A 25,864-nucleotide genomic window follows, 5' to 3' on the forward strand; every position below is an offset into this window, starting at 1 on the left:
GAGTCCTGTCTAGGAGAAACTGCATGCGGGTCAAGGAAAGCTAGCGTGGCTTGAAAAAGATATACTATGTCGGTCTTGAGGGACGGGAGGAGGCGAGAAGTTTTCTGTAGCGTCAAGTAGAGGAGTCGGGAAGTCGCTTGTTGTTGCTCCAGGAAGTGCAGGTCGCGGTCGCCAGGAACGCAGGAGTCGGAGCCGGTTGGAGGGACAAGCGCGACCCTGCAACTTGGGCACGAGGGTGGACGCTGGCGGTATTAGTAGTCGAGTCCGGTTGGTTGGTGGATCTTCTTCACAACGCTTGCGCTGACGATACGGACAATGCCAAGCAAACCAAGACAGACGGCGGCAGCAGCAATGACAGACTATAAAGGCAAAAGATAAAGTGAGGGGCACGGAGTGAAAAGAAGAAGAACCAAGAGGTGTGGTGATGGCTTATGTTCTCCTGATGAACCAGCAAAATAAACCGACGCCGCCAGGATGCATCCGAGTCAGCTTTAGATTCGTGTGATTCGTGTGCTATGCAACCTTGGGTTTAGTGGGTGGTTCAATGCTGTTTGTTGGTGGGCCGCGGAACATTCCTGTCGTGGGCAATTGAGCTCTGGGGCAGCTTAGGGCCAAAAATAAACACTAGAGGGCGGATTTGGGCTGTTCCGTTCAGTCTCAGTTGTTCGGGACGTCTTTTTGGCTTTCTGCCACCGACAGCGTCGCGAAATCGACGAGACGTAACAGTCGTCGGGCGGGGTTTGCCTGGTGTCTTGGCTGCAATGCCAAAAATCTGGCACAGACGCCGAGGTGCTGATACCAGTGCTGAGGCTGATGCCACTTGTTGCGACAAATATGGTCCAAGGCTGCAAGACTGACAAACAAAGGGGGGGTCAAGCGAGGTACGTAGTCGTTGAATCTGATTGATTGATTGATTGATTGACTGGCCGGATGGATTGGCACGGGTGAGAAACCGAGTTGAAGCGAGAGCGAGTCGGACCTAAAAGCCTGTGAACGGTGGACGTGGGTGAGTGAGGGAAAAGGCGAAATGGAGATGGAGATGGAGATGGTCCACCCGTTGTTGATGGTACCAGAGATGTGAGAAATGTGGCTTGGAGTTGTTGTTGACGGTGACCGCTTATGCTGCCTTGACCGGCAGGTGACATGCGCTCCTTCCCTCCAGTAACCTAGTAACTGTGGGGGAAAGAACGGGCAGTGTTCGTCGCGGGGTCCTGCACTTTCGTCCACATGCACATAAAAGGCGTCAAGGCGTCAATAGGTGCCCCATGCATTTGGGATTATTTCTTTTGTGCAGAGTGAATGCTACTCAATCACCGCCTTTTAATTAGTACGCCATTCTGTTCAATTCGAATTCTCCAACATTGATTGTCATCAATCTAGCAGGGTTGCCGAATGACCACGCCGCACGGAGTGAGTACTAACTACCAACCAGATGGTTCGCAGATCCCAAGGGTCCTCTTTCGCACGTCCCGCCGTCTTGTATGTGCGCACCAACGCACGACTGACTAACGTACTACCTCTAAAGCTCTGTTGGACGTGCGAAACGACAAGGTGACAAAGCACCGCGGCTGAACTAGGGCTTACGCCGGAAGCCAATAGAAGAAGTGGCAAACATCATGGACACTCATGAACATCCGAACGTGAGGACACTCGGTCATGACAAACAAAGGCGTCGGCAACACCGCAGAGCTCAGACACATGCATACATTATGGACCAACGACATGAACTCGACTTCGACTTGTCTTTGACCTGGCCAACAAACAGCCTTGCCATGTCGACTACCCCTCCACCCGTTGTGGCCAATTCTAGCGGCGTGTCGTTCCCCGGCTTCTGGCCCATGTGGCCCTCCCGAGATGGAGACTGTGGATGCTGATCGTCCTCAGTCGACATTTCTTATCTACGCGATCCCTCGGGAAATGTCTCTAACCTCGTGGACCTCACTTCTCCGCAGCGTCCATCGAACTTCTGTAATCCACTGTATGCAGTGGATCTCGTCCGATGCGCGCCTTTGTCCTTGACGCCGTCGCTGTCCAGTTCAACTTGTCGCCCAACATGCTTTGCGCCTTTTGAGCCACCCCATCCCACCATCTTTCCAGCAATCCGTCCAGGCCAATCAATCTTGCCTTTGTGCGATTGGGCTTGGGTGAGCCAGTACGTTCCTGACTCGCCTATAGATCTACTGCGTTTGCCGTCCACACCGTCCAACGAACGGTTCCACGTCGTATTCTCCTCCTCCAATGAACCATGGAGCCACTCCTTTGTCCTGATTCAATAGTCTACGGTGGTTACTAGATTCAGACGTTTGAGGTGTTTTCACTGCTCCGTATCGCCTAGTTTAGGCTTCTGATATTTGCCATCCCCATACCTTGGACAATGATTTCTACAAGAAACATACACTCTACTGCACCCAAGTTTCACATGAAGTCAAAGAGCATCATTCGAACTGTGCAAGGATCCCTTCTCTGCACCAGGACGGAACAGTAGAATGCATTGTATTAGAATTAATTCGGCCATGAAAGTTCTGTAACACGGTCGTGACAAACACCTTGTCTCGGACCGCGGCGCCTTACGAAGCAGAAGCATTTGTGTCAAACATGTTTTAGTAGCAGCACACGGAGTAAATCAGCCCATACCGTTCCCATATTCGGAGCTTGGCTGCAGTGTCGGTGTCATGTTTCGTCTAGGAAGCAGTCACTGCTACATCTGGTATTTCATTCAATCAGCCCCGTCAGCTGTACATACATGCCTAATGAGACGAACCCCTTATCCTTGCTCAAAACAATTGCCCGTTTGGTCATAAGTTATGGGAGGGGCAGATCCGACAAGCTGGGGTTGTGGCTCGCGTTGCATCTACGGCAGTACATTTACTCCTTCACTGCTTCTGAATCTCGTGTGTTTTGTGGCATGCGTACCGGGCCGCGCCATGGGGTAAAGAGGATATTTTCTTATTGGTCCTCATTAGCTATGGAAGCTTATGTCTCTGTGCAAAGATGTAGTCAAGTATCCGAGCGGCTCCGTTTTACCATTTCCTCCCGGGGCCGTATAGCTCTCATCATGTAAACCATGCTAATTCCTGCCCATCATCACAACCAACGTCCCAATTTCCCCAGAAGAAAACAGAAATCATCAAACCCAGTGAAGCTCACTCTACGGTACCTTCCTGAGTCTGAACAGGTTCCGTACTCCCCTGACTAGATCCATAAGCCACAACAACATCGCCCTTGACAAGCACAATCTGAGACTCGTAGTTGGTCCCTCTCGCATTCCCTTTCTTCAAAAGTATGGGCGTAACGCACAACTTCAATCTCACATTCTCGCCGGGCTCTCCCTCTTCCTGTATGGCCTCCATGTACCACTCTTGATACTCGGTGCAGTTGCCTGCGTTGATCTCGGGTACCTCACCGGGCCATACCACGGTAATCATGGCCCGCGAGGTCATGATCATTTCATCTAGCTCCAGAGCCAGAGAAAGTATGTCTCGGAGCTCTTCGCGTGATTCCGCCCGAGTATCTGAGCGCTTTCTACCATCATTGCCATGAATCATTTGGTAAATTTCTTCGCAGTCCTTTCGTAAGAGCTCGTTGACAGAGTCGGGTGTTATTGGCTTGGTGATGGGCCAGCCTGACTGCAACCAGTCATAGACAGCCGCGATTTGAGACGAATCTTCTATCTTCAACTCTATTTTAAAAGAATACATATTAGTGACAAGAATATCACAACATGAGAAATGTCAGGTACTTACTGGCATAGTCCTTTCTATGTCTCTTGAAGGTCGTCCTCGTTCGGGCGGCATCCGTTTCGCTGTTCGAGTCGAAAACGACATCGAAGAGGAAACTCCAAAGATAAGCTTCCAATCCAAGTCGTCTAGTGTCTAGCTCCTGGAATAAGGAACTGCCATGTACCTCACTCCCTTTGCTGTTTCTGAAAGTTTTCATAACTGTGGTGAAATGCCTAGCTTGTAAGGTAAGTTCAGGATTATGATGAAGTATATGCCTGGACAGCATTTTGACATTGAACTTGAGTTGTCTCCATTTTGACTTGAATTCAGAATCAGGTATGTTGTTCTTGTTTGTTCGTGATTTCGCGGTTCTGGACAATTCGACAGCTTTTTGTGCCTGCGTTCGGGCCGCTTGAAGGGACACTTTAATTTCTTGGTTTTGTAACTCCAGGTTTTGAATATGTGCGTATAAGCCTTGGTTTTGCTGCCTCAGATGGCTAATTTCTTGGTTCTTTAACTCCAGATTTTGAATATGTGCGTATAAGCCTTGGTTTTGCTGCCTCAGATGGCTAATTTCTTGGTTCTTTAACTCCAGATTTTGAATATGTGCGTATAAGCCTTGGTTTTGCTGCCTCAGATGGCTAATTTCTTCATTCATACTCTGGACATGGTCATCCAGACTGCCATTTGTAAACCCACGTATTGTAAGTTCACAGCTGCTCTTGCTAAACATGGTGTTAACTATGGCGGATTCGACTGGAGGTGGCGGACTATCAGTTCGCTCAGTTCCCGTTGGTGATGAAAGCCTGTCCTGATTCCCATGAGATGGTTCGTCGCATTCGATGTGCCACGGACTCCGTAGTGTTTCGACAATGCCCCTAGGCGTCGAGTATGGCCACAGAGGCGCTTCGGCCTCGGTGGGCTCATTTCGGGGTGATCCCGATGGTATAGGCGAAGGAGGCTTCTCTGTCTCCAAGAGGCAGCAAGTAATAAGGTTGACTTCTTCCGGGTGGTCTGGATTGCAGTCCTCAGTTTCTAGTGGCTGGTCCATTTCAATAGTTAATTGGACAGAATTTGATTCGCGGGTCCTTCTTCTGAGCCACCGTGTGAGGGACCACGGAAGGGGTCTACGAGCAAAGTCACAAGAGCTCGAGTGTGCAAATGAAAGCGTGTATTGCAACAGAGCTAATAAAGAGAGACTTTTCTGCATGTGTCAAGGAGAGAAAAGGTAGCTAAAGTGTACAGGCGTAGCAGTAAGCTTTGTAGTGCCTGGCACGTGACTGTGAGTCCCAACACACCGCCTAAGGTCTTCTAACAGACGATTTAATTCGAGGCTCATACTAGTTATGTAAGTTCACAATTAGTAGGCAAAACTGAAGAACTGTTGGTGTACTTTGTGTGCTTGGATATCAGGATGAAGAGTAGAGAGGGGCTGTGACTCGGCTGAGGCCCGAGTACGAGAAATAAGAAGCTGCGAGCAACTGACACCAACTGGCAAGTTCTATGGGTGAGCCTGCCGCACTCAAACCAAAAAAGTGAACTCAAATACAACTCTTGCTCCTTGGAACTAAATCTCTCTTCCTCTACTCGCACATTATTTAGCCTTCGAATACCTTGCAAGGTTGATCCCCCTCACCGTACTTCTATCTGCCCTCATCGGATTGCATCATGGATGAATATATAATTATCGGAATCGACTTTGGCACCACGTACGTTTCTTATCCTACATCTTGTTCATTAATATTTGTTGATCGGACGCCTCTGACTGTCATGACAGATACTCTGGTGTGGCATGGGCATACTCAAATGAGCCCGAAGATATCGAGGTAGTAACTACATGGGAGTCTGAGCTAAATCATTGTTCGGACCTCGAAAAGACACCAACTCAGCTTTCTTTCTGCAAAGGTGATGACAATATCAAATGGGGGTATAACGTTCCTGCAAATGGAGAAGTCCTTGAATGGTTCAAATTGCTTCTGCTCAAAGAGAAAGATCTCCCCTTGGATATGCGCAACTCGCCTAAACTTAATGAAGCCCGTCGCCTCCAAGAAGTATCTAATAAAGACGTCGTCGATATTGTAGCATGTTTCCTGACCCAGCTTTGGAAGCACGCATTGCGATCAATTGAGGAAGCGAACGGTGAAAACCTGCTTGAAAAGTGTCGTTTGTATGTTGTCATGACGCTACCTGCTATATGGCCTCACTATGCTCAAGAAAGTATGAGAAAGGCCGCCGAAAAAGCCGGCTTTCTTAGCAAGAGACACGCTGGCGAGACGATTCTGAAGTTCGTCTCGGAGCCCGAAGCCGCGGCGTTGGCTACAATTAAAGACCATTCCAAGAAATCTACTATCCAGGTGAGTGAGAATTCTTCTAGTAAGACATTCAAGTCTTAATTATATGCTCACCTTTTCCTTCTCCAGTCCGGGGATCACATTGTGGTTTGTGATGCGGGGGGTGGCACAGTGGTAGGTTGCGCAGTTTTCGGAGTCGACATCCCTCCCACCTCTTGGATCTGATACGTGAAGCAGGATCTCATTAGCTATCAAGTGGAAAGCAAAGAGCCATTTGTTTTGAAAGAATGCGTTCAAGGAGAAGGTAAGCATGGCATGGAAATTGATCACAACTACCAAAGCAAAGACTGTCTAACAAAAGTGCGTTTCCAGGTGGCTTATGCGGTGGAATATTCCTAGACGAAGAATTCAAAAAGCTTATAATGTCAAGAACCTCTAGCTCTCTAGCCAATATAGACAAGGGACAAATCAAAAAGTTCCTCAACGACAATTGGGAGCACGGCATTAAACCACAATTCCGAGGTCAGAATCGCTCGTGGGGTGTTGAGCTTCCCGACTCGATGATCGCAAAAGGAAAGGGCAAAAAAAGACCGTTGACGGTGGAGATTAGCACGTTAGTTTGTGAGGTACTCTGTTTTTACTCAGAATATAAGCTAATATCATGAGCAGTTCCGAACTAATTGACGTATTCAGCCCAATTGTTGACAAGATTAAGTCACTTGTCCTTCATCAATCAATGTCTATCTTGGGGAAGTATGGAAGAGAACCGAAGGTATGACACTCACAAAAATACATCCATAAATAAAACATAACACTCTGTTCTAATCTATTCTGAATATAAACATTAGTTTATAATTCTTGTTGGCGGGTTTGGACGTAGCCCATACCTATTTGAGCGACTCAAGTTGTTAGTTGGAGAGAATACTACGGTCCTTCAGTCCCGAGGTTCTAAGCCGTAAGTCCTTTTCTTACTAGAATAAATTGGTTTAAGTTCATCCGCAGTATGCTCATAAGCAATTACTAACGAATGTTTGTCAGCTGGGTCGCAATATGTCGCGGAGCCGTGATTCATGGAATCACATCCTTGGGCTTGTCTGAATGCCTTGACGTGAAAGTTAAAACCAGGATAGCTAGGATGAGTTACGGCATCATGGTCTCGAAACATTTCAACCCGGAACTCCACTCTCCTGAAGACCGGTGTATTGATGATTGTACATTGGAACCGATGGCAGATAACCAAATGGAATGGTTGTTACGAAAGGTATGGACTGCAATTCGCATAACCCCATTTCAAATCTCCCCTGATACTTGGATCATTTCCCGCCATGCAAAACATTTCGGATTCCCTCAGCTAACATTTATAGGGCACCGACTTATCAGCCACCACATCAACACGACACGAGTACTTTTACACATTCAAGGGCGCCATTGGGCAAGTTTCTGAGGAATTCTACATATCGGCTTCTTCAGAACCCCCTTCAAGAAAAGATCAGTCGGTATCTGTATTGTGTGAGGTTAATTGGAGCAAAACTATAAAACGACAGACTTTACCGATTGGAAGAAACCGTCGCGGAGAGGCCTATCGCATCCTAAATTTTGAAATAGAAATTACTTGCGACGGTATTTCCGTCGAATTCGCGGTGTACTATAACGAAGAACGAGTCGCGCAGCATAGTGTTCAAGTAGAATACATGTGATTCGAACAGACGGTTTGCCATTCAGCAACGGATGTGGGATTCAGGGGACCATGATAAGTTGGCAGCAATCAAGACCGGTGGATTTCAGGGTTACCAATCACGAAAAAATGAACCAGCGTTAATAGGGGATACACCTCACCAGTTTTTCTTTTTGCAGTAATAGCTTGGTAACGAATAAGGGAATGACAAGCGGATATTTGGAAGTTTGGAAGTCAGGTTCACACAACTTACAAAATTGCTATCAGAGACACAGCGAACAGCATATACTTGCTCTAGAAGACAAAGATCAAAAGATTTCATGGCTTGCTAATAACTTTCATCATTTCACGCATCCTCCAACTTGATATCCTCTTGCCGAATAGGCAGCTCACCCTTCAATTTGCTCGTCATTTCCACCTCAGACGGCAGACTCCCATTTGTGACGCCGCCCTCCCTTACGTGTTTGTACACCCTAATAGTGTGGTCCTGTCCCGCACTTGCCAATATTTCGCCATTGACATCGACCCAGAAACAAACGCCTTTATGGCCCGTAGAAATCCTCTGCAGTATCTCCTTGTTCTTCACGTTCCACAGTATCACATCACCGTCTTCGCTTGCAGACGCGATGAAAGGTTCGCCGTCCAAGACACCAAAGCAGCCACCTATGGCGAATTTCTCGTTCCGGTGGCCCTGGTAGGTCTTTTTCACAGTCCCAGCCACATAGTCCCATAGCCGTATACAGTTATCAAGATTAAAGGCCAGGACGAAGCGGCCGTTGGGGGAGAAGCAGACGTTTGTGACGGCAGGGTTGTCTTCATGCACGAGTGTTCGGAGACATTGTCCGGTCGAGGTGTCCCATACTCGACTGGGATTCGTTAGCTTTAGTCAATCAGCGGTAGCAATTCTAATGCAGCATGCTTACATTAATCCATCCGTCGAACAGCTCACGACCAATGTGCCATCTCGACAAAAGTCGATCCCACTGACAGGATCGCTATGAGCTGGTAAGCTTCTCATTAGCCGTCCCGCCCTGACGTCCCACAGGAACACGGCTTCGTCATATGACCCGCTGGCGAGGATGTTTCCTTTTGGCGAGAACGCCAGGCAGTGGATATAGTTGTGATGTCCTCGCAGCGCGGCCATTTCCTGACCGGCGATTGATTTGCGGGTCGTCGTTTTCGGCCGTCCCGTCACGCGATCCCACAGGCGGATGGCCTTGTCGTCGGAACCGCTCGCCAGAGTGTTACTATCCGGCGTCCAAGCAACACAGCTCACGCCGGCCATATGGCCTACCAGCGTGTCCATGTGCGCGCCCGTCGCCGCATCCCACAGTTTCAAGGTTCCATCCGCGGACGCTGAGGCGATGAACTTGCCATTGGGCGATATCCTCACCTGTGAAACGGGGCCCGTGTGGCCGTGGAGCACTAGACGCGGTCTGTAGTTGGGTTTCGAGGGCTCCCGAGTAGGTGAGGGTTGTCGCGGCCGGGGCGAGTAGGACTCGGTTCGCGTGCGGTCAGAGGATGTGGGTGACCCGGACCGCCGGCGAGAACGCGTCCGGGAAAGAGGCGGTGACTCTGAGCGCGTGCTTGATCCTGAGCTGGAGATGGATCGAGACCGTCTTCTTGAGCGAGACCGCGATGAATAGTGCTTGTTTGAGCCTGCAGCACTGGGGCTTCTCGTCACGTCGTACCTGGATTGTGAGGGATCGCGAGGCTCCCGCGACCTGGGCTCTGAGTGTTTCCTGGCGCTGGGGGACGTGCCAAGCGAGCTCGACCGCTGCGATGAGTCGTCATGAGTCTTGCGTCGTTTGGTATGAGGCGTACCGGGCGTGAGATGGTCTGCCGAATCCATTGCTGAGGTTGGGTTGCTTTTGTAGGGACAAGGCTGAGGATCCGGAGCAGGTGCTCAAAGGCTCGAAATTTTTGTGGGGGTAGGCGGCAGTCTAATTGGCTGAGCGGGGCATACTACAGGGGTGTTTGATAAAGCGTCAACGGTGGGCGACGGCTTCGACGTCACCAGTGAAGAGGGGAACATAGCCTATACCAATGGAACTTTGGGAGATCAGCGCAAAAGAGTTCACGGGCAGTTTCAGACTTGAGTGGCAGGCAGAAAGTACATGCTTTAAGTACTTAAGTAAGTACCAGACTTTATGTAGCAATATGAATCTATCTAGGTATGTGCTACGTTTCCCGGCTCGCGGGGTCTGAAGATGGGCAAATACTACTTAGAGGGAGTTAATACCAAGCACTTGAGTACTTATTGCCCAACTTGTACATATTCAAACGAGCCAGTGCCAGGTGCACCTGTTTCCAAGCCCAGTGCGTGTGACAGAAACAAGCTTCTCAGCCGCGGTGTAACGTTTCGGGCGGAAATTTATCAACATGGCAGACCATCTTCGCCGGGTATAGCGAAATTGAGACTAGTACGCTTTTCTAGGCTTCACATCTCTTTATTGATTTGCGGCCGTGTCTCAGATCTAGCATGAACTTGGGCACATCTGCGACCACGCCGTCTTTTTTTATCGCTCAGAGACATTCGTCGACGCTGTGTCACCATGTGCAGCGCTCGGACTGGCGGGAAATGGAAGGGAAGTGTCAAGCAAAACGGTATTTCTCTCGTCCAGCTCAGTCCGGCCGGTGGCTTCCATATGCCACCTGGTATTACGCCGTTGACTTGTTTCTCATCTTCGTAAATCGACAGGCGAGGGAGCAAGTGTTGTCAATGGGATCATTTCCTGGTAATTAAGGGGGATTCACTGCCAAGCCTCGAGGACTTCAATGCCTTGATCTGTCGGTCAAACATTTACGGAATACTCCGCAATACATACATGGAGGAACGTTGATCCATCCGTAACATGGCCTCCTTCCGACAACAGACGACAGTCTGGGGTCGCCGACTTGGACTAATACTGGGTGCGTGAGATTAGTTTACATGGATGTACTCTGTACACACTGCAGGTCCACGTCCATAAACGATAAAGTTGCCAGGATCCCCTCGGTCGGATTGCGCCATGCTGCATGCATGGTTTAATGTGCTCATCGTTTTTGGCAAAAAGCAGCTCAACAACGTCTTCTCTTTGTTGACTGAGTTTAAGGCTGACTGATGAATTATTTTCAACCGGCATGGGTAAATTCAATATTTTACTGGAGGCGTAACAAGCAATGCCGCCGCCATTCAGATTTGAGAGCACGTAATCGCTACCTATAGGCCCAATGGTTTGCCGCTGGCGTTTGCGGCTGATGATCCATTACACGACGGCATTGACCATTTCGAGCATGCTTACTATGTATAGACGTATTAATTAATACTATTATGCATTGGTATCGAGACATTCCACACTGGCCCTGGGCGCCTGCAGCCGGCGGTGTGCTATTTAGGGAACAGGAAATTGCGAGACTTTGCCGTGGACTGACGGAAAGCTGGCAGAAGGCTTGCGTGAGCAGGGAGATGATAATCTGGGAAATGGTAACTATGCACTTGGCCATTGCACCATCGCAGCATTGCAATGTCCTGATATTAGAGAAGGGGCTGCCGACAGTTTCCACAGCGGCTGAGGGGCCAAGGGGACATGATATTTTTTTTCGTTCCCCTTCTCCCTCTTCTCGTTATTAGCCACGACTCGGCCACTTCGCCATGCAGACTAGCTTCTTTCCTTCGACCCACAATGTCAAGCGCCGCCTTGTTGTGGTGCATGCCGCGACCGCTGACCCTGACTGCCACGACCAACCCGTCAATTGATGCCTGGCTAGCTCAGCCCAGCGCAGGCCCTTGTCTGTCCAATAGAAGGTCCCTATTCTTGGATGTAATTTGCTTTTCCCCTGACAAGGGCTCCACCATGGCATTTTTGGCCCGCCAAGAACCGTCAGGACTTAACATGCTGTGGTGCCTGCTGCTGGCACACCCGAATCAGCAGTCACTGAGCAAGCCCCCGCTCGCTGATGAAATGGTCCAGGAACAACGGTCGGACCCATTGTTGGCAGGCACGCCCCGTCAGCCTCTGGGTCCATGGCCAACAAGATTCGACTACACGTGCTGCAACATGCCAGTCTGCCGGTCAGCCGGCCTGCCTGCCTTCCCAAAAAACTATTATTGTACTTCACCTCTTGGTTTCGCTCACATCTCACATCCTCCTTCTTCAACCACAGTCGCTCTTTAATCTAGGCTTCTTTGTGCCACCCACGCTCTTTAAAACACTGTTCCAGTCCTTCTTTCGCTCCGCTTAATATTTGACTTCTCGACATTAAAAAAATACGTTTGTATTTCTTGAACCATCAACATGCGTTTCTCTGTCGCCACTATTCTGGCTTTCGCCGCCACTGCCTTTGCCCAGACTGCCGACTTCGATCCCATCTACGCCCCCACGCCTAACGAGAAGATTACTGCTGGCTCTACATTTACTATCACCTGGAAGGCTCCCGCCAAGTACTCTGAAGGCACCGTCAAGATTGAGCTGATCGGCGGTGCTACCCAGAATACTCAGGTCCCGCTTGCTGATATCGCTTGTAAGTTAGCGCTGCATAAGATAATCGAAATGGTTAGGACGGGATTGTTTTCTAACACGATATTACAGCTGGTGTCAAGAACAGTGCCGAGTCCTACTCATGGAAGGTCGACGCTTCTCTTGGTGACAAGGCGGTATATGGTCTTGTCATCCGCTACGAGAGCGATCCCACCATTTTCCAGTACTCTAACCCTTTCCACATCACGGCCTCTGGCAACCAGCCTTCTGGTACCTCGAGCAGCAGCGTGACCAAGACTGTTACTTTGTCTAGCTTGTCTAGCAGCACCGCTCCGGTCACGAGCACTGCCGCCGCCAGCAGCACTTCCGTCACGACGACTTCTGCTCCCGCCACAACCAGCACTCACTCCAAGACCATCAAGTCCAACACTACCCTTCCTGCCAACACCACTCTGGTTGTCAAGACCTCATCCAGCCAGTCTGCTCCTGTTCTCATTACCAGCACTGCTGTTTTCAAGCCCACTACTGCTGCTCCCACTACTACTGCTCCCAGTACTCTTGCCACCCCTACTGCTGCTGCCAACGTCGTTCGCGTCGGCTCACTCGCTATTCTGGGTGTTGTTGCCGCCGTTCTTGCTCTGTAAGGAGAGAATCGGTAGCAGTGGGTGGTTATGCGTGTTTCTTTTTTTTCATCTGGTCATGGGGTTCTCTTGCACATACGGTACATAGTGCGCTCTGGTAAGGGGTACTGGTACATGGGTTGATATTGGCACTGATTGGAAAGTTTCGGGTCATTCTTGGTAGTGACGCGCGGAACCCAAGCTGTTTGGCTATATTGATTGACGTCCTGATGAACGTTTCGTTAATGTTAAGCCTGGATCGAGGCGCTATGTAAACAAAATTTCATCACATTAATTAACCAATGCGTCCGCCCTTGAGAGTCCCTTTAGTGTTGCGTGTCTCTGAATCCCATTTACTTGGAATCTACAGAGTACTGTCTTATCCATTTCGTCAGCTACTCCCCCCCGGCCGTGATGACGCAAGGCGTGCGACTTTGACGACATTCAGCCTCAATTAACCTTGACTCAATTGCCATCAGCCTCACCTTGTTATTGATGATCGGTACTAGTGCTACACCGCGTTGGAATGTAAGACATGTCTGTGAGCGATGCAGAGACAGGTCAGGTGTCACGAGGACCCGCTCTTGGCGTCGAAGCCAGCTTTTGGCATGCTAGGGTTACATCCAATATTCTGACAAAAGTGTAATTTCTTGAATGTACAATATATGTACGTATGCATACTACGGAGTATGCACATATTACATGTCAAGGGAGAAATGGCCATCCTAAGCGTCTCATGTCAAATTACACACGGCTGATTACAGGGCTGACCACAAACAAACAATCTTGGCGATCAAGGCTTGGCTTCGCATCGGATCTGCAAACGCCTTTTGGCGGGGTGGCACTCGGGGACCGGGAGTGTTTCACAAGGCAGTTTCCAAGGGCTGCGACACCATTGTTCGGTTATGTGTCTCAGTGAGTGAGGACAGTGGCATCATTGTGTGTCTGAACGCCGTCGCGTTTGGAGGTTACTTGGGACCGAATGACGTTTGACGAGTTTGAGGCACGGCAGGTAGGCAACGCTGAAAAAAAAACAAAGATGGCATTATTTGGAAGAAAATGGCCCAGGCCAACGAAAACTCGCTGCTCGCTACGTGAAAAAACTTTAAATCCTATATACACATGATGCATTTTTTGGGACCCTGACTCATCGTTTGTTTACTGTCCGCCGACTTGGCGCTTTGGCAATGGCGGAATCCAACAGACTGCCAAGTTGACGGCAATATGAATGACGCCGATGACCCAGCAGGCAGTGGCGTAGCCGCTGCCGTGGTCGATGAACCTGAAGATGATGGCGAACACCACGCCGCCCAGGTTGCCGCCGCCGCCGGTGCACCCGGACAGGACGCCGTTGGCGGCGGGATGGACGTGCGGCACGAGGGCGAAATTGGCACCGTTGCCTGCCTCTATGAAGAAGGCGGCGACGGTGACGAGGCCTACCATGGTGCCGATGTCGCGGCCATTGGCTTCTGAAGGATCAACCTTTCCGACGACGATGAGCAACGCCCCGCTCAGGAGGCCGGCCATGGTGATCCAGGCCTTTTTCGTCCACAGGTTTTGTCCGGATACCTTGTAGAGGATGTCTGCCACGACGCCGCCGAGCGGACGTGTGACAAAGTTGAGGAAGCCGAAGATGGCGGCGTAGTTGCTGGCTTTGGTCTGGTCCAAGTGTGGAAAGTTGGCCTTGTAGTAGGAGCTGAGGATGGAGTTGACGGCCAGCTCGCCGCCGAATGAACACGAGTATGTGGCGACATGGAAGAGGGTCTGTAAGGAGAGTATGACGGGTAGAGAGTCCTTGAAGCTGGGCTTGACCACGGTTTCCGCCTGAGCAATGGACACGGCTTCCGACAAGGAGATGGCAGACGGTTGCCTGTAGAATTTCGACTCCCCGTCAGACCCTTCTGCCTTTTCTTCGTCTCGGCTCGGCGGCTCGCTGAGGATGTGAGGCGTGTTGACGGCTGTGGTGCTCGTGGGACTATATTGGTCCAGGTTTTCTTGGAGCTTTTGCGACCTCTCTTCCCAGCTTCCGAGAGGGGTGTCCGGGCAGAGGAATATCATGCCGAGAGCACAAGCAATCAGGCAAATGAGGGGCACGACAAAGGTGACTCGCCATGCCTTGGACGGAGTCATGCCCTGGGAAGCAACTAGGGAGTCGAAGACGGCTGGCATGATGAAGTAGGTGATGCCGCCGCCGGCGTTGCCCCATCCCCCAGAGAGAGCATTGGCTGTGCCGACAATGTTCTTGTCGAAGAAGCCGGTGCACCAGACTTGGCATGGGACAAACGTTGCTCCGAGGATACCAATGAAGAATCGGGAGACGTAGAGGCCGTTGGCTGTCTTGACGAGGGGGGCGAGGCCGATCGGTAGACAGCCGAGGAGGAGGAGTGAGGCATAAACTCTCCGGGAGCCGAATTGGTCGCAGAGGGGTCCGGCGACGAATCGTAGAAGTAGAGTGGCACAGAGGGATACAATGTTGGAGTTGGCTACTTCGGCGGCGCTGAGGTGCAGGTCTTTTTTAATCGTGACTGTCAACAATGGAGGAAATGTGTACCTGTACAGACGACATTAGCCTGGAGGGAAGGAGAAAAAGAGAGGTAATGGAAACCATGGTTTTCGTACCATGCCCAAAATCCAAGCATGAAGCCCATCCAAGAGAAGAAAAATACCCGTCCATACGGATCAACTACGTTCAGAACAGGTATGCTTCGAGCTTTCTTGTTGATGGGGTTGACCACGGGGGTCTTCCATAACAAAGATATATTGAAGCCCATTTTTTGAAAGTTGTCAAATAGCTTTGAAAAGCAGCGCTTGAAATCACCCTACAGTGGAATTTCGCTATTCGATTTGATTTTGATTTTGATTTGAGTTGTTAGCATCATGCTGACCTCTAAATACTCTGGTTCATTGCGATAGTAGTCAAGTCAACGACATCCGGCCAGAGTCCGATTTAAGCATCTCCAAGCATCTCCGGGCTGAACGCTTATCTAGATTCGATAGCCCTAAGCCAACCAGCAAAGATCTTGGGGTCCCTGGTTGTTGGGACTGCGAATGGACCTGTCCTTCGGCACCATGGCGTTAAGGCTGTCTCATTCAATTGCCGGGTACACCCGGCGGTTTCAGGGTAGACATGATAACAGCGCCTATCATACAGTACGCCCAGATCGACATCGTACCCAACTACTTCTGGTGGCGCTGATACGCTTGGGTTCTGACAATGGTCGCGGCCACTGATAAGAAGTGAGTCAGCTAGCCCAGGCAACATCCCATCAGACACACTTACAATAGCCTTTCGTTGATACTCTACATATGTTATCTCTTTTCGTTTTTGAAGACTCTTGTCGTTGATTCACCGCTTAATTCATCAACAAGACACGTCGTTATGATACCGAGTATTCATGGTCCGATTTATTAACCACGTAACCCTCAAAAGGGGGCGGGTAATGTCTCCCATGGCTTGGAAGCTTCACGTGATGAAAAACAACTGCCTCAAGGCTATTTGAAATGTCAATCGGAATTACCATTGCAAGCATGTTATCGACGGATTCGAGCGAGGTTCCGATTCAATGAATCCTATTGGACAACTATCCTATCAGAAAGGGGCTGTTCAAAGCGGTGATGTTGGTTGGTCTGACCTTATCTGGACGAGTTGGACACCAGCACCAGTGCGGCTCCACATTTCGCCCGCTGCAAAGATAACTGACTGACTTGGGGAAGCTTATCAACTTGTCCACCCGCGGAGAAGAACGCTGCAGCAGATTGAGATAAAAACCCGGGGTATGCGAGATGAAATGATACTCCATGAATATATATCGGAGACAGCGGCTCTGTGAATGACGTGCCGGCAACGTCCTGTTTCTCGCTGTCAGGAGGAATAACGCGGAACTTGTCCTGCCAGAGGAGGTATCCGGTGTTGAGCTTGACGTAAATCTCGATCGTCCAACTGAAGAGGATCACGTGAAGGACCTAGTCCACAAGTATGACTTTCATCACATGTTTTCTGTTCATCGATCTGACGGAGAGCTTGGCCACCGATGGACTCTGCGCACGCCAAACGGCCGTAAGAGCAGCGCGCGCCACCACATATTGTTGAAATGAAGAATATCTTCTGGATGGAGTTGAAGCTTCTCATCCACCATCATGCTATGACACTGGCTGTAATTTTTTTAAAGAAGCTGTTAGACTGCGGATTTTCTGCGGATTTGAGCCTTTTTTCTCACCGTTGGTGATGGCTCCAGGCTCCAGGTTTCCGCGCACAATGATGCGCATCATGCGGAACTGTTCAAAACCCAACACGTGGTTCCAATAGACAAACGAACAAGATTGATTTATTCGAAAGTGATGAAAAGGAAGAATCCATAAGGCGTTCACAGCCAGCGGACCTAGATGCAACGTTGTTGAGGCTCAAGGCCACAACATCGAAAGTTGGTTTAAGCAAGGGAAGGTGCATTGGCTCGTCTCCACCATTTACTTGCTTACTGGCGCTAGTCCACGGTTAGTAAGAGGGGCAAATGCGGCATCAAAGGTTTTGGAGGGGCACATTTTTTTTCTCAGCGATTCGAGGTAATCATGCATCTCCAACAGACATTTCAAGCCTCACGGGTGGGAGCATTGTTGACCTGGACTGTTGATTACCAGACGTGGAGGAAATCACAACTTGAATTGTTCGTCTACTGCCCCCATGAACCAATTCTCCATATTCACTGACCAGTGACGATGTAGAGCTTCGGCTTCAAAGCTACATTGGTGGGGTTCTTCAATCAAGACTTATTCCTCGTCCGACTGTTGACTATTCAGTTGGGTGATAAAGAATTTGACGCTAACACGGACTTGGTGCTCAGATAATGGCTTCGTCAGAAGTTCCCAAGACCTGCAAGGTCATCACCGCAGAGACCATTGCTAAGAACCTCTTGACCGAAGTCAAAGAGACGCTGGCCAAAGTCCAGGGAGGTAACCCCAAAGCACCAACGCTTGTTGCCTTCTTGGCAAATGGTGATCCCGCTGCGGTTCAGTACGCCCAGTGGTCAAAAAAGACTTGCGAGGAGAAGTGAGTAGAGCAGGATTGACCCATTGGTTTTGCATCCCGAGGTGATGACTTGTAGATGCTGACCCCCTTCAACAGTGGTTTCAACTTTGACCTTCGCACTGTTGACAAAGATCTCCTCGAGGAGGAGATCACGAAAGCCAATGAAGATGACGTTGTTGACGGCATCATCGTTTACTATCCTATCTTCCCCCAGAACCCCACACATGACAAGTACGTCCAGGAGACTGTAGAGCTTGCCAAAGATGTCGAGGGTATGCGCCACAAGTATCTTTACAACATGTATCATAATATCCGATACCTGGATCCTCCGGAGAACCGAAAGAAGTCTATTTTGCCATGCACTCCACTGGCTGTGGTTAAGATCTTGGAATATCTTCAAATTTACAACCCCATTTTGGCAGCCGGGAATCGCCTGTTTGGCAAGACTATCACCGTCATTAACCGCTCCGAAGTAAACGGCCGACCTCTCGCTGCTTTGCTAGCCAATGATGGTGCTACTGTATACTCTGTTGATATCACCGGAGTCCAGTTATTCACCCGTGGTCAGGGTATCAAAAGCCCGCGACACCAAGTCGAGGACAAGGAGGGCTGGGGCTTGAAGGACTGCTTGCCTCTTAGCGACGTTGTCATTGGAGGTGTTCCTGTGGAATCATTCAAGGTCCCTACAGACCTTATCCGCGATGGTGCTGTGTGCATCAACTTTTCTTCGTACAGGAACTTTGACGGCCCCGCAATCAAGGAGAAGGCCTCGATATACGTCCCTTCTGTTGGCAAGGTGACGATTGCCATCTTGCTCCGTAACCTCGTGGTAAGCAATATTTCATAAAAATCGAGGACCACAGCCCAAACTAATATTTGTAGCGTTTGGTTGCCAATCATCCCTCCAAGGACGACGCCGACAAGGTTTTGATCCAAGCCAAGACCGAGGCATTTGCTGATGATTAGTTTGATATCCTATTCGAATGGACTTGGAGAGAGAGGGAGTAAAAAATAAGAAGACAGAGAGAGATCAGCCATTTACATTTTCTGACGCAGTTACGAAAAATAAAAGGGAGAAGGTTGGATTTCATGACACCTCGAAATACAGCCGGCAAACCTTCTATGAACCCAACGAATTATTCAGATATATACAAAAACGAGCTACATGCTGATACTGAATTTTATGCGAAATTAACCGTGGCAATGGACATCAACTTGTACTGGAAGCCGTGATCATATGAGCAAATATATTTCCATGCCATTCAATCCGTTGCTAGCCCATGTATATGTGTTTTCTGCATTACACATGTTGCTGTCAGTGAAATCTAGTGTTGGCTGGGTACTGCTCCAAGAAGAATGAAGCCTGCAACACATTTTCAAGTAAATCATTTGCGTCGTTATGTCCGGCCGGTTGCGCCGGTGCCTGGACATGAAAGAAGACTGTGCGCAATACGTTTACTTCCGTTTATGCGCAAGCGACACGCGGCATGCGACACGAAAACGTGCATTTTTGCGTTGACGCTGAGAAATGGGCGCATTATGACATAACCTCAGCCCTCTCTCGGGGGACGCTGGATGTGGGAACACACTAACAAAGGCCGTAACTGGTGGTGGAATACAAGACGGGACGAACGGTCATGGTTGAAGCGTTTGCGGCCATAACTGCACTACCGGTATTGTCAAGTACATGATGACATGTACTACATAGTGTACGATGCTCTCGGGACGTGGAGGTGAATGGGCGCTCAGACGGCGGCGGCGGCGGTGGTGGTGGGTGGATGCCCAAGTGAACAAAGCCACGACTTTTTGCCAGTTGCGGGTGTGGCACGGTCGTTTATTTTTCACTCGGATGATGATGTTGTACCCCGTGCAATACGGGAGGAGAGAGATGATGTATCCCCAAGATTCGAAACCCGGCCCGACGTCAGGATCTGAAAGAGTTCTTGGCTTCGGCGTATTTCTAGGGGCGGTAGGCAAAGCTCGCAGGGGTCAGTGGATGGGGAATATTAAATATAGAGTGCCGTGCTCAAATCATGCAGTCTGGTCGTACATGTGTACATATGCTCGTACGGCACACTCCCTCGTGTTTGGCCAGTTTGGGCCGTTGATGCAGTATGTAAGCACAGTATGTAAGCACAGTGATTAACAATCGTTGGAGCGCGGTCTGCATCCGATACGTGGCTCATGTGGGCTTGGGATTGACTTTGTGGCTGGCCCATTCGGTGACTCGCGGCTCAGACTGCAAGAACGATTTTATCCGCATCTGGCCCAGAACCAAGTACCGTCGTCAACCAGGTCAGGGCACGTTAGACTTTGGAGAAAAAGACCTGAGCGCTTCGCTTCCATAGTGCTAGTTGACGACTATGTACATGCACGTGTACTAGTAGTATTATCCTAGGCCCTGCCTGCCTGTGCTGTGGGTTCTGGCGGAGGCCGAGAACAAAGCTGCAGGATGGGAAATACGGACTTGACCACATGTGCACATGCAGCTAGTTGATTGACTTCAATGCTCTTGGTGACTGCGGCGTATGCAAGTGATGAATGCGAATGCTGCCCATACGGATGCATGACAACCAAGGTGTTTCAGAGAAACATTCAAACAGTGAATGGCCTCTGCCTTTGTCCTACCCCGTGCAACAATACCCCGTACGCTTCTTCGTTTGGCCTCATCTCATGGCCTCTTTTGGCCGCGGCCCCTCCTCTGGGACGCCACCCAAGATTCGTTTCTTCAACCCCTGTCAGATTCTAGTTCGATGTTGCGCCAACAGAGTGATCCACTCCTTCCAAGGTGACCCAAGCGGCACATGGGGCGTTTGGTCTGATCAAGGCCAGCTGGTAGTAACTTACTAGCTAAGCATTGGACCCCCCTGAACTCTTCCTTTCCGCCCCTAGTTCTTTCTGGTCTAGCTGCACATGCACAGGACTCTGGAGGCGGCGGACATCTAGACCCTCTTTGCCTGGCCAAGGACTCCCTCCGGGGACCCAAGCCTAGCACAGGTCAACTGGCTGCAAAGGCACTTGAACCGGCCAGGACACCATTCCTTTTGAGTGGCTTTTAGTACAATGGCAGTAATACTAGGACGTACGTACTTGGCGCTGACGCTGCTCGAGGTGGTGTGCACTGTGGCGGCTTGACCCCGACGATTTGGTCCGGACGGGAAAAAGCAGCAACCTCACCACCGCCTTCCGATTTTCCACTTTCCCCCAATCATGATCTTTTGCTCTGGCTGCATCCATCCTCAAACTTGACATTTTCGGGGACGGACATTGGGCATTGGGTCATCTACCCTGGCGGCCTGTCGACCCCCTTCACCACCCTTTATTTCGGCATCAACTGGGAACACCGTTCAGGAGACCGTGGCCTGTGACCGAGCTCACTTTTCTCCCACTTGTCGCGAATCGCAGACCTTTCCAGCGTTCCCAACCTGCTCCGACAGCGAACTCGAACTCTCAAAACCACTTAGGCGATTTTGTTTCATGGTGTCTGGCATTTAAGACCTGCAGTTGCGCTTGTGGCCAGTGTAACCGGCCCTGGTGCAGGTGACCGCAGACTTCCCCGACAACTTGCCCTGGTCCTCCGGCCATTTTACTTCTTGTGCTGCCTTTGGGTATCTTCGACGTTCGTTATTGAGACATTCAGAGCTTGGGTTGTATAAGAGCATCGCTTCACCGAGGTGACTGAGTAGTTGGGGGCACCTGGCTGCTGTGATCCAACGCATTCAGACTTGAATCGGCCTTGGGAGCTCAACCGACTCAACCGACTCGACCGGCGCCACTACTTTTGTTGCGCATTCGCTCCGGTAATACCTAGCTACCTATAGGTATCTAGGTAGTCAAACATGACTGCCCAGACAATGGCCCACGCGGGCCGCGACAGTCGCTACGATGCATTCGCAGCTGCGAATTTGTCCTACCGACCTCAGTCAGGTTCGCCGACGTTGACGAACCCAGACATGATTCTACCAGACTACGGCGAACCGGAGCATCTCGACAACCGATCCCACTCACCACTAGTGACGTGGAACAATGCGCATCCCCCCCACGACTTTCACGATTTCTCGCAAGCTAGCTATGTCCCTGGACCACTTCCGCCCACGACGCCCATCATATACGGCAATGGCACGATGCTCTCGGATATTGGTGAGGTGACTGAGGTCGAAAGTACGGCCGGCCACCCGTCGAGTCGCAATTCCTCCGGCTTGTCTGGCACCCCTGGTACGAGTAGCGGCACACCTCTACGCTCCTCACCGACAATGGGAAAGAGAGCGCTCAAGAAGAGACAGAATATTGCGAGGCGCGAGCGCCGACTCTCAATTGAATCCACGAGCACCGTCAATACCATTGAGGGCCCAGAAGCTACCTTTGGCGACTTTGATGACTCGGTCAGTGTAGATGACAGCAATTTCCAAGGAGATGATGAGGAGAGTTTGGCAAGCGAATTCGTGGATGAAACGTCCGTTCAAACCCTCGGTGCTGCGACAATGCCATCTGGTCACGGACTGAATGAGCATAGACTTTCCACCAACTCGCTGAGCAAACGAGCTGAACAGATTCTTGCTAATGCCAAACATCGCCTTCTGGTACGTAGACTTGCCCAAAAGAAAAGAAAAAGGAAAAAAAGAAAACAAAAGAAAAGAGGAGGGGAATATTGCCACAAGAACCTCCAACTTTCCACCCCTTGAGTGTGAAGATTGCTTGCTAATTTGGTCGTTAGGCTATGGAAGGCAACCTTAATAGGGCCATGACGTTTAGTTATTCATCTATATCTGAATGTTCCACCCCGCCTCCTGCTTCTCGCTCGAATGGCTCGATCCACGACAGACCGCAGACCATTACTCCAACACACTCGAGGAATGTGAGCGAGAATGGCTTACAAGGTGTTGCTCGTACGACTATGCTTCCTCAACGATCTGCCAGTGCCCTTGGTGCAGCTGGTGGCTATCGCCAACACTTGACGTTGTCCAAGAGTGCCGACGGTTTAGGGTCCAAGCATAGTTCAAGTTCCGTCAAGTCTCCTCTCTCCTCTATTGGCTCAGCTTTAGAGCCGCTCGACGAAGATGAAAGCCCACAAGACGAGGACAACCGTCGCTCTGGTAGTCAGGTTGTAGCTCTAGGCAGCCCAACCTTCGGATCGCCTACGGAAGCTAGTGTGACGTCGCGGTCCGCCTCGGCTGCGCAAATGCGAGACCTGCAGGATCAAATGCAAGGACTCAAAGGCAAAATCTCCAGTCTGAAGCAGCAGGCACAGGCAGACAGCATGAAAAGGCGTAGTTTGCAAAGTTTAAGGGCGCCTAGTCCTTTCACACATGCTAGGTGGGACCAAGGATATACAAGCCCCAAACAAGCAGATACGCCAGAAATCGGAAGTCCTGGTTTGGCTAGCCCGTTGAATGGGTCCAAGTCTGGCTTTGAGAATGATAGGATTCCGGAAGAGATGGAAAAGCAAGAAACGGAAGCACAGCTGATGGGCAGTTCGGAGGCCGCTTCTCCCCCGTATGCATCTCAGAAGGATGAGGAAACACAGAGTTCAGACCGCCATCGAGTGGTTCGGTCAGCAGACGCAGCTGCATTGAATGGCGAACCAAAGACCACTCCTCAAAGCCGTGATGAGCGGGATGAGGCTCACCTTCCAAATGATGAAATGCCCGAGAACGACCAGGAGGACCAAGACCAAGAAGACTTCCCGGATTATGCTAGCGAAAGTGGCGAATCGCTCTATCATGATACGCATCAGGAGCCCACCGATATATCTCATGAAGATCGGGAAGACGCGTTTGATTATGAACATTTCTTCCTACACTCTGCCATGGGCACTCTTAGCCGGCAGCGGGTAACTAGAAGCGATAGCGTAAGCAGTGTCGGATCTCAAGACTCTGTGGAAACCACACGCGGTCCGACTATGACGCACGCACGACGACCCAGTATTGATACTCTGGCTTCCATCGACTCTTTCGCAACCGCCATGGAGGGCAGAGAGAGCCGCAGCTCGGTAGGCGGCTCGACGAGATCTGACGATGGGTTTGTGACGCCTACGGACGACTACGAAGATGAAGACAGCCCACCGGCCACAACCATCCGGTCGAGTGTTGGCGGGATGGGCCAAGACAGTCCAAGTAGTAGCGGTAGCGGTAGCGCCAGTGGAAGCAGTAGTGATTCTACCGGATATTACCGAAAGCACACTCGCTACGGCTCAGTCATTCATCGACCCGTTAGTGCGAGCACGCCATCTACTCTGCACCGTCCGTCCGTCTCATCGTTTGAGTCCACAGGGACAAACAGGAGCTTTCCCCTTGTCAACAAAGCCAGGCTGAGCCAGGGAACCTTGAGCGGATCGCCAGACAGCCCGCTCAAGCAAGTCGCCGAGTCACTCATGAATGAGACAAGAAGCATATGTGACAAGGACAGCGCTGGGAGCGGACCACAGTCTCCTGCGATACAAACGCTCTCACGAGAAGACCAAGTCTTGGTGGAACAAGTCGTGGCAAGTCTGGGGCGATGCGTCTTGGGCCTGAGTGAAGCTACGCGTCTCGGCACCGGAAACCATGCTGAATACAGAGAGAGAATAGAAGCGGCTAGGAAGCTGCTCCAGAACATTGGCGACGGAGCACCAATGTCTCCGTAATACTAATCATATGTTCTATACCTACGACGCTGATGAAATCATTTTGGGGGAGTTGAGGCGGGACAAATCGTTACGAGGTGACAAAAAATATATATATGTCGATTTTCGTTACAATGGCTAACTGGAAACCATGTTTGTTTCTGTTTTACGATGGATGTACATTTTCTTTTGTTTTGCAACATCTTTGATACCCTTTCTGTATTTGCGTCTGGCTGGGAGGACGGCAATTCTTGTTTATTCGCTTACAGTAGAATTACGCACATATTGGTAGTAAAAATTCAATGATTTATGACGAAGGAAATTTCAGAATCGCCATGGGTTCCAACTCTACCATTGACGCGGGAGCGTGCGCAAGCTCCATGTCCGTTTTGTAGTTGCCAACGCGCCGATTGGCGTTGTGCAATTGACCTTGACGCCAGATTATCCACGCCAACCAAGCACATGGCAAGACAAGCTCCCCGGCCCCAAAACCAACCAACCACACCGCATCCACGCTTATCGATCGCGGGAAAAGGGTCCTCCTTCCAAATCCTAGATTGAATATGTAGGTTACTCCGTTTAAAAAAACACACACAAAACTCACCGACTTCCCGCTCAACACCCCTCTGGTCAGAAAAGAAATCGAAAACACACGCTACTTTCTCTCGTGCCGACCCGCTTGAAGCAGAAGAATAAGAACAAGATACGAATAAAAAAGAAACAATGGACGCGTCGCTAACGTCCCGCCTCCTAACGGAACTTCTGCCGCCGGACGTCGCGCTCTCGGTGCGCACGCACCTGCTCAACCCCCGCGCCCCCTTCCAGATATACAAGCAGGCGGCGGTCGCGCAGGCGCAGGCGTGGCTCGCGTCGCTGGCGCCCGTGGTGCAGCCGCTGGCGGACAGGGTGCTGGCCGTGGCCGTCGAGAACCAGGGCGTGACGGGGCTCGTGGCGCTGCTGTGCGTGGTGACGGCCACGGTGGTGGTGATGAACTGGGTGCGGAGGCTGATAATGTGGTGGACGCGGCTGGTGATGCGGGTCGTGTTTTGGAGCGCGGCCGCGGCGCTGCTGGCCTGGGTGTGTAACAGGGGCGTCGTGGAGAGCGTGACGGATGCCGTTGTGCTTGGGGGCAAGGTCGTTGGGTATCTGGCTGTCTTGAAGGACTTTTGGTGGCAGGAGTATGAGCGGTATGAGGCGAGGGAGGGGGGGAGTAGTGGTTATGGCGAGGGGAGGGGGAGATGATGATGATGATGGCGATGGGTGTTTTCAGTGGAGATTTCATCTTGTTGGGATGTGATGGGACTTTTGGCGTTAATTTTTGTGTAGAAATGGGAATGATGCCGATATTGGATGGTGTTTTTTTTGTTTTGGTTTGTGCTTGCATGGGGGCATCTTTTGGGCTTTGGTCACGCTTACGGTTTGATACTGACGCGAAATATCACGACTTTGTTTTCTTGTTATCAATTTTGGATTTG

At 50.5% G+C, this 25,864-nt stretch overlaps 8 protein-coding genes across 8 annotated transcripts; 5 read left to right on the top strand and 3 right to left on the bottom strand.

Moving 5' to 3' along the window:
• Positions 1 to 3,143: 3,143 nt before the first annotated feature.
• Positions 3,144 to 4,770, bottom strand: MAA_04287 (uncharacterized protein; the record flags this gene model as incomplete). The annotated part of the gene is made up of 3 exons (XM_007822285.1): positions 3,144 to 3,679; positions 3,744 to 3,848; positions 4,419 to 4,770. 3 exons carry the CDS (start codon positions 4,768 to 4,770, stop codon positions 3,144 to 3,146), a joined length of 993 nt encoding a protein of 330 aa, XP_007820476.1.
• Positions 4,771 to 5,387: 617 nt separating this feature from the next.
• On the top strand, positions 5,388 to 6,112 carry MAA_04286 (actin-like ATPase domain-containing protein; the record flags this gene model as incomplete). Its single annotated transcript, XM_007822284.2, has 2 exons — positions 5,388 to 5,428; positions 5,497 to 6,112. 2 exons carry the CDS (start codon positions 5,388 to 5,390, stop codon positions 6,110 to 6,112), a joined length of 657 nt encoding a protein of 218 aa, XP_007820475.2.
• Positions 6,113 to 8,031: 1,919 nt separating this feature from the next.
• On the bottom strand, positions 8,032 to 9,537 carry MAA_04285 (WD repeat-containing protein; the record flags this gene model as incomplete). The annotated part of the gene is made up of 2 exons (XM_007822283.1): positions 8,032 to 8,551; positions 8,609 to 9,537. The coding sequence occupies 2 exons, from the start codon at positions 9,535 to 9,537 to the stop codon at positions 8,032 to 8,034; spliced, it is 1,449 nt and encodes a 482-aa protein (XP_007820474.1).
• Positions 9,538 to 11,962: 2,425 nt separating this feature from the next.
• Positions 11,963 to 12,789, top strand: MAA_04284 (Cell wall beta-glucan synthesis; the record flags this gene model as incomplete). Its single annotated transcript, XM_007822282.1, has 2 exons — positions 11,963 to 12,188; positions 12,257 to 12,789. 2 exons carry the CDS (start codon positions 11,963 to 11,965, stop codon positions 12,787 to 12,789), a joined length of 759 nt encoding a protein of 252 aa, XP_007820473.1.
• A 1,134-nt stretch (positions 12,790 to 13,923) lies between these two features.
• Positions 13,924 to 15,536, bottom strand: MAA_04283 (nitrate transporter; the record flags this gene model as incomplete). The annotated part of the gene is made up of 2 exons (XM_007822281.2): positions 13,924 to 15,316; positions 15,385 to 15,536. 2 exons carry the CDS (start codon positions 15,534 to 15,536, stop codon positions 13,924 to 13,926), a joined length of 1,545 nt encoding a protein of 514 aa, XP_007820472.2.
• Positions 15,537 to 17,606: 2,070 nt separating this feature from the next.
• MAA_04282 (methylenetetrahydrofolate dehydrogenase) lies at positions 17,607 to 18,754 on the top strand (the record flags this gene model as incomplete). The annotated part of the gene is made up of 3 exons (XM_007822280.1): positions 17,607 to 17,809; positions 17,885 to 18,617; positions 18,671 to 18,754. The coding sequence occupies 3 exons, from the start codon at positions 17,607 to 17,609 to the stop codon at positions 18,752 to 18,754; spliced, it is 1,020 nt and encodes a 339-aa protein (XP_007820471.1).
• A 2,873-nt stretch (positions 18,755 to 21,627) lies between these two features.
• MAA_04281 (uncharacterized protein) lies at positions 21,628 to 24,410 on the top strand (the record flags this gene model as incomplete). Its single annotated transcript, XM_007822279.2, has 2 exons — positions 21,628 to 22,368; positions 22,503 to 24,410. 2 exons carry the CDS (start codon positions 21,628 to 21,630, stop codon positions 24,408 to 24,410), a joined length of 2,649 nt encoding a protein of 882 aa, XP_007820470.2.
• Positions 24,411 to 25,112: 702 nt separating this feature from the next.
• Positions 25,113 to 25,631, top strand: MAA_11213 (uncharacterized protein; the record flags this gene model as incomplete). Its single annotated transcript, XM_011413193.1, has 1 exon — positions 25,113 to 25,631. One exon carries the CDS (start codon positions 25,113 to 25,115, stop codon positions 25,629 to 25,631), a length of 519 nt encoding a protein of 172 aa, XP_011411495.1.
• Positions 25,632 to 25,864: the final 233 nt, after the last annotated feature.

Source organism: Metarhizium robertsii, assembly GCF_000187425.2.
Source record: "Metarhizium robertsii ARSEF 23 chromosome Unknown MAA_Scf_5, whole genome shotgun sequence".
Classification (NCBI taxonomy): domain Eukaryota; kingdom Fungi; phylum Ascomycota; class Sordariomycetes; order Hypocreales; family Clavicipitaceae; genus Metarhizium; species Metarhizium robertsii.